At 34.3% G+C, this 15,416-nt stretch overlaps 1 protein-coding gene across 3 annotated transcripts in view; it reads left to right on the top strand.

Moving 5' to 3' along the window:
- Window positions 1-15,416, top strand: part of LOC102804719 (ER degradation-enhancing alpha-mannosidase-like protein 1) — a 388,700-nt gene that overhangs the window by 93,903 nt on the left and 279,381 nt on the right. The window contains exon 4 of one of the 3 annotated variants that reach the window (XM_085497275.1): window positions 3,881-3,952. The exons of the other annotated variants lie outside the window; for them this stretch is intronic. Coding sequence (XP_085353401.1) covers window positions 3,881-3,941 — 61 coding nt within the window. The 3' untranslated portion in view covers window positions 3,942-3,952. Of the gene's footprint in view, window positions 1-3,880; window positions 3,953-15,416 lie in introns of those variants that run through there. 3 annotated transcript variants of the gene reach the window in all.

Below are 15,416 nucleotides of genomic sequence, written 5' to 3'. Positions count from 1 at the left end.
ATGGACTGGACAGGGCTGGACTACAATGGACTGGACAGGGCTGGACTACAATGGACCTTACAGGGCTGGACTACAATGGACTTGACTGGGCTAGACTATACAATCTACTTGACAGGGCTGGACTACAATGGACTGGACAGGGCTGGACTACAATGGACTGACAGGGCTGGACTACAATGGAATTGACATGGCTGGACTACAATGAACTTGATATAGGGCTGGACTTGATAGGGCTGAACTACAATGGACTTGATAGGGCTGGACTACAATGGACTTGATAGGGCTGGACTACAATGGACTTGATAGGGCTGGACTATAATGGACTTGACAGGGCTGGACTACAATGGACTTGATAGGGCTGGACTACAATGGACTTGATAGGGCTGGACTACAATGGACTTGATAGGGCTGGACTACAATGGACTTGATAGGGCTGGACTACTATGGACTTGATAGGGCTGTACTACAATGTTCTTGATAGAGCTGGACTACAATGGACTTGATATAGGGCTGGGCTGCATATATACAGTAAACGTGACCATGCTGGACTACAATGGACTTGATAGGGCTGGACTACAATGGACTTGACAGGGCTGGACTACAATGGACTTGACAGGGCTGGACTACAATGGACTTGATAGGGCTGGACTACTATGGACTTGATAGGGCTGGACTACTATGGACTTGATAGGGCTGGACTACAATGGACTTGATAGGGCTGGACTACAATGGACTTGATATAGGGCTGGGCTGCATATATACAGTAAACGTGACCATGCTGGACTACAATGGACTTGATAGGACTGGACTACTATGGACTTGATAGGGCTGGACTACAATGGACTTGATAGGGCTGGACTACAATGGACTTGATAGGGCTGGACTACTATGGACTTGATAGGGCTGGACTACAATGGACTTGATAGGGCTGGACTACAATGGACTTGATAGGGCTGGACTACTATGGACTTGATAGGGCTGGACTACAATGGACTTGATAGGGCTGGACTACAATGGACTTGATAGGGCTGGACTACAATGGACTTGATAGGGCTGGACTACAATGGACTTGATAGGGCTGGACTACAATGGACTTGATAGGGCTGGACTACTATAGACTTGATAGGGCTGGACTACAATGGACTTGATAGGGCTGGACTACAATGGACTTGATAGGGCTGGACTACAATGGACTTGATAGGGCTGGACTACAATGGACTTGATAGGGCTGGACTACAATTGACTTGATAGGGCTGGACTACAATGGACTTGATAGGGCTGGACTACAATGGACTTGATAGGGCTGGACTACAATGGACTTGATACGGCTGGACTATAATGGACTTGATAGGGCTGGACTACAATGGACTTGATATAGGGCTGGACTACAATGGACTTGATAGGGCTGGACTACAATGGACTTGATAAGGCTGGACTGCAATGGACTTGATAGGGCTGGACTATAATGGACTTGATAGGGCTGGACTACAATGGACTTGATAGGGCTCGACTACAATGGACTTGATGGGGCTGGACTGCAATGGACTTGATAGGGCTGGACTACAATGGACTTGATAGGGCTGGACTACAATGGAATTGATAGGGCTCGACTACAATGACTTGATAGGGCTGGACTACAATGGACTTGATAGGGCTGGACTACAATGGACTTGATAGGGCTGGACTACTATGGACTTGATAGGGCTGGACTACTATGGACTTGATAGGGCTGGACTACAATGGACTTGATAGGGCTGGACTACAATGGACTTGATATAGGGCTGGGCTGCATATATACAGTAAACGTGACCATGCTGGACTACAATGGACTTGATAGGGCTTGACTTCATTAAAGTTGCCTAGGCTGCACTATACACTAAACGTGACAAGGTTGGACTACACTAAACTATGCTTTAGTCTCGACAGGGTTGGGCGGTATGAAAAACCATGTGATTGCAATACTTTTACAGATCCATTTACATGACATGGGATTTCTAGAGTTATGTACGATACCTCAAGCAGAATTCAATTCAGTGGATCGACTTCTATACACTGAATTAATGACTTCCAATCCCACAGGAGTGATATAATGTATGTGATTAGATCTTGTGGGGGAAATGTCTTTTACGTGAGAAGAAGAACTTTCGAGCAAGTACAGAAATTTAATCAATATACAAAATGTTTCCCTGAAGGCCTGGTCATGTACATGTATATGTAGACGTGAAACATTCAGAGACTTACCCCCGGTAGATTGTAATGAAATATGCAGCTTGATTCCTCATGGGGAAAAGGCAGCACATAATATTAATTAGGGATTTCCTGTAAAAGATACTAGTACTGAAACTTATATGTTTTTCTGACGGGAGTGTACATATATCGGTATATGGTGTACCCAAGCATCAACTCTAAAGCTACCTTCTCATAAACAGTTTTTAAAGTTACTCTTATCGTCCTCAATAATTCATTTGTTAATTGTTGTATCTACCTACAATGTATGTCGCTAATATGAATCATATTAAGACAGATTAATTTGTACAATTTACATGGGTGGTAGTTTAGGTGTACAAGTCAGGTGGCAGCTGCTGCTACATACAAAGTTAAGCTTGGATTGTTTGTATTTCAACAAATACTCTAAGATGTGCTTTGAATGGCCATTAAATCAAAGCTATTATCTGTATGGATATTGAATTTAAAATCATCCACCCTCAGCAGCATGCACCCACCATTTTATTGGATATAATTTGGGTCTTTGTTGAGTGTGTGAATTTTACTGGTTAGCAACAAATAGTGACATTAGAACCAGGTGAATAATTATTAAAGCATTTAAACTTATAATAATTCACCTGGTTTTAATTTTGCTGCATGTGTTTAATAGCATAATGTACATGTAGCTCCCACTGGCCTGTAAACATGTTGTGCATTGTATTTATGTGGCCTAATTGCAAAAATATTCACCAAAATTAAAGAATTGAAGATAACATCATGAAATGAACAAATCTGAGAGAGGTCTACCCAAGGTACATATACACCAAGTATCAAAGCATTCTGGCTTGTTGTTTTTAAGAAGTCGAAAAAGTAAAACATTGACACGGACGACGGCGTAGACGGACAATCACTTATATGATAAGCTCCGCTCGACAAAGTCGACAGCAGAGCTAAAAATTGCTTTTTAGTCAAAAAAACTTTATTCCAATGATTTGTTAATATCTTGGGCCACAAAAGTAGAAACAATTCTGAAAACATATCTTTATATGTACTTAATTATTCTGGAGTATGCAAGTGTGCATGTAAGTAATACAATTGGTAGTGGTTTGAGTGGGCATCATGCAGTCCACTTGGATTTCCCATCAGGAATAATATGATCCATCCTTGGTCATGTTATTAAATATGTATGTATGAATGTTTAGTTTGTCTCTTGACATTCGTATTGCAAATCTTGGCTATTCAAATGCATTTGCTTCTATAGCTTTGATTTTTAATCAGTTCCCAATCATTTTCCATCTTGTACATAATCTTAGCTTTTTTCATGTTATGTATTTTAACTAAGTTGTGAACTGTTGCCTGTCTGATGGTTGAATGCTAAGTGCAAAACATACACTACATACAGTACTAATGAGGCAAGAAATAAAAAGTTACGTACAATTTAATTTGCAGTGGCATTGTTTATGTACATACAGAATTCAACTTATTACTATAAAATAATAAGATTTAATTCAGATGAGAAATAATATATTAATATCAACTAAATATAGTGTAATGTAATTATGGATGGTGTCATTTTTCTGATCTGTACCCAGAGAACAGAATGTTTTTGACTATCATATTCGTCATATTATCATATTCGTCTAATTTTTCACAATTTGCATATCGTACTTTTCAGAAACATATTCTGCCAAGATGTGTATGAACATGTATTCCTAATCACCGGAACGTGGTTTTAAATAAGAGAAAATTTGACAAAGAAAAGTATGTTAACGAAAGGATAACCAGAACAGATGAAGATTAGTTGGTGGTAGTAGTCCTTACAATGTAACTAAAAATAAACTTGACCATTCTACACCACTATGAATGATTTAATGGATGCTGAATTTCCCTATGATTTCAATTGAAAGCGGAAAACAAAACATTTGTATAATTTGCATAATAATGAACTAACAAATTTCCAGATGTTGACATAATATCTAAAGAACCAGTCAACAGATTCCAATGCAACTTGATAGATATATAGGTGCTCTGTAATAATTCACAGACCTGGTTACTTCTTGGCTGAAATTCATGAATATTGAATATCTACTTTGCATAATAATTAACCAATTTTAAGCTGTTCGGCTAATATTTCGTAAACCACGAAACATATTTAAGTAAAACTTGGCACATACATTTTGTATATGTAAATTGTCTTGGATACTCCATAGCTGTGCTTGGTTAAGGGCTGAAATATATGCATATTAATTATCTAATTTACATGCTAATTTTTAGCTATTCCATAGAAATCTCAAGAACAACCAATGCACTCATTATATTTCAATAATACTTGGTGCATATGTGGCTAGGTGCTCTGAGATAATCAACAAAAGAAACACCTCCACCTCACCTTGTGAATTGTTTTCAATTAATATAAGCTCCTGACAAGTGAAAATTGTAACTAAATTACTTTTTTCAAATTTTGAAAATATTTTGCATTTTTCCATCTTTGCATTTATTTTTCATTTAAAATAACAGTTGACTGAAACACAGTTTGTATTAGCTACTAAGATGCATATGCTTATGTGGAAAGCCAGCATTCACAAAAAACACACACGTCTCATGGGTCCCATATTAAACATATGTCATATCTTAACGTCTACAAGATCAGATGACAGCCAAACTGTTAAGATCAAATGTAGTATAAAATTAGTGCATTGTAATGTACATTGAAGAGAAATGTAGAAATACATTATTTACACTATATACATGTACCGTACTATGAAATACATGTTTAAAAATTAATTTAGAATAATTCGCAGCACTAATTTATGCCTAATTAATAGTTAACAATGTATTACAATAAACCATATACATATTATATCTGTAAAAACATTTATGATCACATTTAATAATAGGAAATAAACTACTCATTAAAAGACCTATTAATTTCAGGAACACTTTTTTAATGACTGTAAAGGATTCATTTCTATGATTGCCTTGTACTATTTACGCCATTAGACTGACATTATGATTGAAATTATGTTGGCTCTGAGATTCATAGGTTTAACTGCTTTATTCTTTGCTGTTGAAATTATTGGAATTGATATTTAGTATTTATTGCCATGGTAACATGTCTATTGTAATTTATTGATTTGAACTTTGACCCATGCTGTTGAGTTTGTCTTGTTAATCGAACTCACCAGGTGACAACTAATGAGGTGTATTCATGTCATCTACCATTCCACTGTACAATTATAGGTGCCAACTTTAAAAGATACAATTCCTATTCTGAGTGATGCTTTAAATTATTAAAAAATGTTTTTATGATACACAGGTTATTATTCTGACATTTTCAGATGAGAGACAAGGCTTACAAACTATATCCGACTTTTGACAGCCAGCATTCCTACTCTAATCATTTTTTTTCCTCTTTATTGCTCTCTCTCAAACCCATGCGTTCTTGCTCTTCCTTTTGTACTCGCACCCAAGCATTTACTCTTCTTGATATGTCCGGCTTTTCTCTTTTTTTTTATATCTGTAATATATCATTTTGAAAGGTACATGTACTAATAATTCTCGTATAGCTAGGTTAGGTTTTTTTTCAAGTTTATACATGTATATTAAAATTCATCTTTTCATTTACTTTAATTCTGTATATGATTGATGTTTACCATGTACTGACAAAATTACAGTGATGAGTCATTAAAAGACATGACTTAATTACTATCAAGTCCATTGTAAATTATCCCACATATAAGCTGGTGATGAAATCTAAAAGCTTTCAATTAATTAAATTCAATTTGTTGACATGTTGTATGATAGGCACAAACACATCAAGTTACTGTGGAATACTTTATTTTCGCTGGAATTAATTTTTGCTGAAAAGGCTTTTTGGGCGTTTTGCTTGGAATTTATTTTCACTGATTTTTTATGAGTTTTAATGTGAAATATAGGAAAAAAAGTATATTCACTGGATTTTATTTTCACGGAATCATCCCTTCAGCTAAAATAGCGAAAATAAATTCCAAGCGAAAATAAAGTATTCTACAGTAATGCAAATTGAATACAGAATAAAATTGACATAAATTTATTCCAGAAAAAAGTCATAAATTTGCTAGATCTCAATTGTCTACTAATTGGTCACAAAATATGAATAAATATTATTAATTAATATTATTGGGAGGCTTGTTATTTTTACACAGCACAAAAATATGTGACATCTAGATTAGTTAGCTTTGTACCATATGTTTTTAACAAAATTCATACATTTTGTATAAAAGAGTTGTATTATTAACTGCATGGTATGAGTGTTATTCAAGAAGTACAAGTGAAAAAATTTGGCTCATTCAAATCTGAGTATAAGGATGGTATTGTAGAAATTATCATAGTGTTTATAGTGGAAACCAGCTGGATACTTAAGTAGTGTGTCTTAAAGTCTTAAAAAGTTCTGCAAATGGATTCCTTCAAGTAGTTGAAAGTAATTCTATGTCTCATTATCTGTTGTTATCACAAATATTTGCAGGACATTTATAAGTATTGGATATCACATGAGATTACTGAATAATGTGTCACTATGGGAGGATATCTCAGCAGGTTTTATTGCTGCTGTTGAGGTTTTATAAGAAGCATTACGATGTGCAATCTGGTTGTCAAGATGTTTGTATTTTAACAACCTTTGTGATGACAGCATCCAAAATATTTCATATACTAAAAAAAATGTATTTTTTTAATTTTATTTTTCATGTAAAGGAGTTTATGGTTTATTGTAATAGTTGTACCTTGGTTTATCAGTGACTGACAGTGTCTAACTTTAATTGTTTCCCTTCTCGCAATATGTCAGTTACGAGTTCAATCCTTTTAATATTTGATTATTCTGACAATCGAGTGCAATTTCTTTTCACATTATCTATAATTATTCCCTGTATGATTTCGTCATTAGTTTTGCATCTAAAAGCCAGAACTGAGACTGTGAAAATCACACTGTGACAAAATACAGACTAAAAATTTTAAATGATATTTTAATAATGTCACTTGACTCACATTGAACCACACTGATCATGAAATGAACCACACTGATCATGAAATGAACCACACTGATCATGAAATGAACCACACTGATCATGAAATGAACCACACTGCTCATGAAGTGTGGGAGACTCACTGTATATGTAAACATAACACATAGTACTGGTATTGTAGAGTATTAGGTATTTATACTTCAGCACTAAAGTCAACATAACTGACCATAATATAAACACTGCAGTGAACATTGGTCAATGTGGTAACCATACATTTCATTTCAACCTTTTCAACATCCCCATTTTAACAACTGACAATAAATACAACTTTTTAAACATTTTATTATTCAAATTGTGATCTAAATTTGAAAAAGTAAGTTAGGATGCACACACATCAGATAATTTTTACTAAGGAAATCATTTCAAAATGAGTCTACAGGTTGTATAATGAACTTACTTGTAGATGTAATTATTTTCGCTGAAAAGACATTTTGACTGTTTTGAAGTTTATTTTCACTGATTTTTGATGAATATAAAATAACAGAAAAAGGATATTTTCACTGATTCATCCCTTCAAAAAAATAACAACATAAATTCTCTGTGAAAATAAAGTACTTTATGGTAGACTACTCTGTATATATCATGCATGCATGTGTGTGTAGAGGGGAGGGTTCTGTCTTAATTCTCACAAATAAATTTAAACCTATTTACCATTATTTTTAATGAATCATGCACGGACAGTTATTTACACTGGACCAGATTAAATAAACAAAGTATATCATGATTGATGTACTCTTTTCTTTTGGAGTTTTTCACATTTCTGCATAGCTTTTAATTCAGGGGTTGGCCATAGCTCCCTGAAAGTCAATAATTTGACTTAAGGGATTTGGGGCTGTCAACATTTTCCTCTGGCAAATAACTCTGAACTAATTGAATGGTCAGCCAGCTAATTTTATTTTGCAGGTTTTAAATAAATTGCTTTTCTCTTTCTTTTCTCTTTCCCAAGGTTTACAAATGGTTCACCCTGAGCCCATCTGTTTCTTTCTTATGCATCTTAACAAATAAGCAACATTTGAAGAATACAGGGAGGAATGTGAGAGGGGGGGGGGAATATGAAAACATATAATGCTGTCCTGACAAGACAAACTCTGGGGATTACTACTGTGAATTAAAATGAATGAACCCCTAGATAGAAACAGACTTCCTTATAAACAAGAAAGGTTAATCAACACAGGAAGTACAACTTTTGTTTTCTATGAGGGATTATAACACAGCCATGTGACCCAAAAAAGCATGCTTTATTATTTGTTAGATTTACACAATGAATGAAGCTAACATACAGTTATATAGCCATACATGTAAGCTTGTACTCACAAAGTTTTACCTGGTAATAGACACAGCTTTATAAAGTATACTTGCCTTGTGTTTTGCTCAGTCAGTTGTTATCCGACTTTGTTCACTGTGAGTTTCCCGCACTCTGACACCACCTATAATGTGGGCTACTTTCTAGCTCACTAGGAGACCGACAATGAAACATACATAATACTTGTCCACCATTCTTAAGTATTCACATCAAAGTAGGTCAAACCATTTTGTGTAGGGGTGGTAAGGTTCCTGTAATAGGGATTGGTGTATGTGTAATGAATGGGCAGTTATCTGTCATAGACCCAAACTGAATAACCTGCAACAACCTGCAAGTTTTGTTACCACTTTATTGTTTGGTTTTTAATATTTTTTCCAAATTAAAGGTCGGAGATTAACAGGTGTGTGAGGTCAATGTATATCACTGAATCATATCTTATTTGTGATATTTCCCAATGCCAAGTATAGTTGATGACTATACAGGTATATGCAAATAGTATTTGTTTATCAGACTGTGCCCTCATTATCTGATTAGCTATACTGACAGTATTTGCATACCACATAGACCTGTTATATGACTTGCGCTATATCATGTGACAAGATTCCGAATTCACACACATTTAGTATGTTATGAATTCTTTTTTTTTTTTTCTTTTATAATTTTTTTTATTCATATATTTTCCCAAAAAAGTACATTACTTCAAAATAATCTTACATGTCAAAAAGATTTACAAAAAGATAATTAACAACATAAAATGAAGCAATATTAGAAATAAGAAAAAAGAAGGGGGAAAAGTGGAAATAAAAAAAATGGTTGGGGGGGGGGGCTGTTGTTGTTAGTGAGTGTATGAGGGAGGGGGTTCATTTCTTTTCTTTTATAAACTGTTGAATTTCATTAATTCCAAAACTTTGTGCAGTTGAACAATACCAGAACAAATGTTCTAAATTTTCCTCATTTTGACAGTATTTACACAAACTATCTGTTCTTAATTTATTTTTGTATGTTATGAATTTACATTAAATTTTGTGTTATTGAGAAATGTTGGAATTATATTTGTGAATTAATCCATGAATTAGCATGTCTTGCTAAGTCTACATAGCCTGTTTAATCAACTACTGTAAAATACTTTATTTTCACTTGGATTTTGTTTTTGCTATTTTTGGTGAAGGAAAATAAATTTTGTTCTATGCACATGTAATGTTTTTGACCAGAACAGTTAGGTACTGCTATTCTAACAACATAAACATGCATTTAAGGTTAGAGATAAGAACTCTGGATATGTCACATAACTTTATCAGCATAATTGACAATTTGTGGTGTCTAAACTGTTAATACATGTCATGGTGGAACATTTTTAAATCAGAAATAGAGAGGGAGCTTGTCATATGTTGATGTGTAATTTTGTTTATTTATTTACTATTTGTGCCACTAGAAATATATACAAGTGAGTCTTTTAATAGTGTAGTTTACAACAGCTAAATTTCATGAACATTTTTTTTTTCATAATAAGTAGGATCTTTATTAACTGATACTTGGCCATCGGCCCAAAACAGTAAATACAAAATATTTAAATTATTTACAATATTTCAGCGACTTCCCTCCTAAGTTTCATAGCATTAAATACAAACGCAGCTAAACGCTGTAGAAGTACATCATTTTGAGTTTTCAGTAATTTGATAAATTTATTTACAGTTGGTGGGGTGCAGTAGTAGTGTGGGATATAGAGACATCTAATGTGGTTATAAAAATTACAAACTAATAAAAAATGGAACTCGTTTTCAATACAATTCATATTGCAAAGCTTGCACATACATTGATCTCTTTCTAGATGACCTCTGTCTTTTCAATTTGTAAACAATGTGATGAACATCGTAGCCGAGATAGTGATTGCATATGGGTTTGAATATGAACAGAAAACAAATATCTTTTTGGTTCTATGCTAGTTTTAAATTGGCAGTAAGTATCTAACTTGACTAAAGTACACAAGTCAGCCCGCCATACCAAAGAAAGCTACTGTTTGAATCGTTCCACAAATGTATTTATAAACACATTAACATTTCCAACTTCTTGTGCATGCCAAGCACCATTCATATTACAAATGGAAAGTAAATTTTGGATGTCACTGATCCAGGTGTGTTTTGTTCTGTTTCCCGATTTTTCGATATTGTATAGCATATTGTAACATTTCTTGGGGTACCTTGAATTTGGCATGGAAATTAATTTTGCCCAATATTTAATGCAGCGTTTTGCTGAGTACAGATAGATAAGATATCTCCCACATCTTCATGAACATTACTTCCTATCTAAAGAGCACTGTCAAATATTTCCTACTTGTGAACATTTGTCTGTTTCATTTAAGAAATCTCAAAATGTGTCTTTCAAAATTTCAACAGATGTTGCTCAAATGTATATATTGCAATTTAAATATGTTATCTTTTATCAAAACCACACTCAGTAATTTACACTCCTCGATCTCATTCATGAGCACATTAATTTCACTCAGTAATGGATTTTGTGAAACACTTAGCCCACCCGTGGTATTGCAAAATGTGTATAGTTATATGATATCAAATTCAGATTGGAAAACTATTTGATATAATTATTTAACCTCTGACACTTGGGGAGGTGGGTGTTATTGTGGTTAGTTTAAATCAGTGAAAGATAATTCTACTAATGTTAGTTTCTGTACATGTACTGCTCAAATAATTGCTTTATTTTAAAAAATGCACTGTATGTTGCTGAAAACAATGTTTATTTCATTGTTCATATGAATCCTCTCTAATGATCCAGGAGTGAAAATGTACTTTTTCGAAGTACTATCGTGAAATATCAAGAGATATTTCTGAATGAAAATACCCAAATAAGAAAATCATGACAAATAATTAAAAGGAGTAGTCATTGTTCTATCATTGTTCTGTGTGAATTTTGTGTAAACATTGTATTTTATGAATGTTGTACACATCGCGGTATGGGACCCACATCAAACATCGCCGTATGGGATCCACACCAACAATGCTGTATGGGACCCACATCCAACACAATAGCATATGGGACCCACATTAATTAAACACAATGCCGCATGGGAGCCACATCAAATACAATGCTGTATGGGACCCACATCAAACAATTCCATGTGAGAGCAACACCAACCATCGTCGTATGGGACCCACATCAAGCAATGCTGTATGGGACCCACATCAAACATCGCCTTATGGGACCCACATCAAACAATGCTGTATGGGACCCACATCAAAAACAACACCATATAGGACAACATCAAACATCGCCGTGTGGGACCCACACCAAACTTTGCCATATGGGACCCACATCAAACACAATGTCGTATGGGACCCACATCAAACACTGTTGTATGGGACCCACATCAAATACAACACTGTTTGGAACCCACATCAAACAATGCTGTATGAAACCAACACCAAACATCACCTTATGGGACCCACATCAAACAATGGTGTATGGGACCCACATCAAACACAACACCGTATGGGACCCACATCAAACACAGTGCCATATAGGACAACATCAAACATCACCTTATGGGACCCACATCAAACAATGCTGTATGGGACCCACATCAATTGACCTTTAATATACATTTCTGACAATTTTATAGATATGCTGTTAATTCACATTTTTCTCTTTCCTTTCTGACATTTTGTTGCACATAACAGCATAGATACTGACATTGAAGGTAACAGCCACTGTAGTGGTCACTGTGCTTTCATGTCTTATATGTATGTTGTAAGCCTCCCAATCATCAACACTATAAAGTTTTCCAAACAGGTTTGGTATCTTATTGTCTTGATAAGTACATTAATTTTAATGTATGGTCTGTGTATCTGGAGTGTGCAAAAATACTTTGAACTGTGTTGTAAGTGGAGCTTGTACTCTAGTTTGCTTGTCTATTTTGTGGAATAATAATAATTGTTTGTAATAAATTTATTTCTTGAATTGTTTTATGATTCTTTATCCTACCATTTCAATAGCATTAAAGTATAACTTTTATACTGGTATTTTGTATTTGTTTTGTAAAACAAACAAATGCACCGATGACTATATAAGTTGAGGGCGCTCTACACAAGTTTGAAGGTTTGTGGACATGCATGTATTTGTGGGTTCTTTCTGGTTGTGATTGGGATGTCACTAAGCATAAACAGTTTTGACAAATGGAGGTGAGTTATTAGTCATTTTAATTCATTTTGCTGGAGTTTTCCACGCAGAACTGTCAAGTAATCTACATATAAATACTGAGATATACCGAGTTCATAGATACAATGTAGATAGATATTTTATTTGACACAAAATTTAGCATGAATGAAAAAAAAAAACATACAATAAATCAATGGTCAAGAAAAACATAAACAAAACAATAGACTAAACTAAAGCTTAGAAATAAAATCAATAAATTTTCCCAAGCAATTGACAATGAAGCTATCTTTAGTGCCTAGCAAGCACTTGAATTTCTCATGAGTTGATAACTTGCAAATGTTATCATCATAAATTGCTAATTCAGCTTCAAATTTAGTATGAGCTTGTACAATCTGACTATTTTTACATGTGAGTAATACATGAAATTCATCCCCAATAGCCTGTTCATATGTGTATGCAGACAAACTATGCTCAATTTGTTTTACAAATATTTCATAAACCTTTAAAGGCAACATAAAATCAATGCTTGGTCCAAACCTGTAATATAGGATTTCCTACATAAAAAGGCACCTTCCTTTAATTGGAAATAGAATTGAAGGATTAAATGAGTTTAGAATTTGAATCAATGTATAACTCATTTAATGAATGAAGCATTGTGTACTCCCATGATGCATCTCACTTCCTAGGTCTGAATTATTTAACATAGCATATACATTAGTTCTCCTTTAGCTGTATTTTCAGAATCCATTTAAACTTGCAACAGACACATTTATCAGTGGTTCACTCTGTAAACACATTTATCAGTGGTTCACTCTGTAAACACATTTATCAGTGGTTCACTCTGTAAACACATTTATCAGTGGTTCACTCTGTAAACACATTAAGATAATAAAAGTGAATTAAAAGCTCTCATAAATTATTTTTATTTGATAATAAACATTTACACTTTGATAATTGCTGACAAATGAGAAATAATGTTCTCTTTTTATCTGCACCTCATAGTACAACACATTGATATATACAAGACTATTTCATCTCTCTAATTTGTAGTGTTTGTGTTGTTCTCTAGCCATATGTCAGTCATATGTACTATTTTCATGTTTGACCATTTTATAATTTATTAAATAAATAAAGTGATTTTTCTATATCAAAATTCATTATTTAATATGAATGATAATAGATGCAAATAAAATATAAAATTTGTTATTGTTTGAATGCTTCAGAAGTCTACTGTTTTTCATCTTAACATTAGTTAAATTTGGTAAACTTTAGTTTGATGCTATTGACATGTCAAGTAATATATTTTCCGAAATAAATTCAACAGCTACGGTATTTGCAAGAAACAGCATCAGAAATAGAATAGGCTGTTATTGAGTTTTCAGCATCTTAGGGTGTCAAGTCAGGATGTTTTCAGCATCTTAGGGTGTCAAGTCAGGATGTTTTCAGCATCTTAGGGTGTCAAGTCAGGATGTTTTCAGCATCTTAGGGTGTCAAGTCAGGATGTTTTCAGCATCTTAGGGTGTCAAGTCAGGATGTTTTCAGCATCTTAGGGTGTCAAGTCAGGATGTTTTCAGCATCTTAGGGTGTCAAGTCACATGTGGGATACTCTCTGTTTGATGATTCAAGATAGAAAATATTACTCAATATTGAGCCATTCCAGTTTATAACTACACCCCCCCCCCCACCCCCCGTTGATGAGCTTGTGTGTTTACTTCATACAGGGTATAATTTCCATGGGTGTATAAGTCATACAAAGTTTTATTTCCAAATCACCATACAGTAATGGAAATCCAAAACTATAGTTCCTACTTATGGTGTTGATGAGTTCCATTGTGCTACCATACAGAGTAGGATTTCCAAATATAACTCTCATCATATGCTAATTTACCAAGTTCACAATTTTATTTTTGATAATGGAAATCCAAACTTATCCCGATTCTCGGTGTTGATGAGCTTATTCGTGCCACCATCCTTATCGAATTTCAGTAATAACTATTTCATACTGGCCCAATTGTTTTACCATATACAGTCAGAATTCCAAGTTTTTTTAGTCATACTATCCATCCTCATCAACCGGTATGTGGCGAGATAAACTAGGCCATGTTTTATTTAGTAGCCATAACTGCCTGGATTTCCAGGAATTTTTTTTCCATACTCGTCTGGATTTCCAGATTCTGTTTCTCCATGTACAGTTGGAATTCCGGGGTATTTTCTCCATCATACAGTGCTGGAAATCTGACCACATCAACAGGGGGGTGCAGATATAAACTGGAATGGCCCATTCGATGTGAGGCATTTGCCATTAACATTAGACTGAGATGCACACCAGACTCTTTGATTGTATTATGTATAGTCATTAAAGATTGCTCACTTTTGAATAATTAGCATATTATCTACTCATGTCATTTAATCCAAATGTACTTTGAACATCAAATACATGTTTTATTGTACTGAAATGAAAAACAACTGAAGTTGATGAACAATTTAGTTGATAAATGTCACAATGAATGCTATAACTCTGAATTGAAATTTGGCCAAGTCACAAAAAACTGAAAAATGCTATGCCAATAATACAACTTTAACTATAAAGTACAAAACATTGGTGCTTAGTTTACATTCAAGGAAGTAACTACTTGGCAGATAGATGCTTACCCACCATGTAACTCTTACCCATGATG

Source organism: Saccoglossus kowalevskii, chromosome 3, assembly GCF_978046115.1.
Source record: "Saccoglossus kowalevskii chromosome 3, keSacKowa6.1, whole genome shotgun sequence".
NCBI lineage: Eukaryota > Metazoa > Hemichordata > Enteropneusta > Harrimaniidae > Saccoglossus > Saccoglossus kowalevskii.
This window is presented reverse-complemented; position numbering and strand designations above follow the sequence as displayed.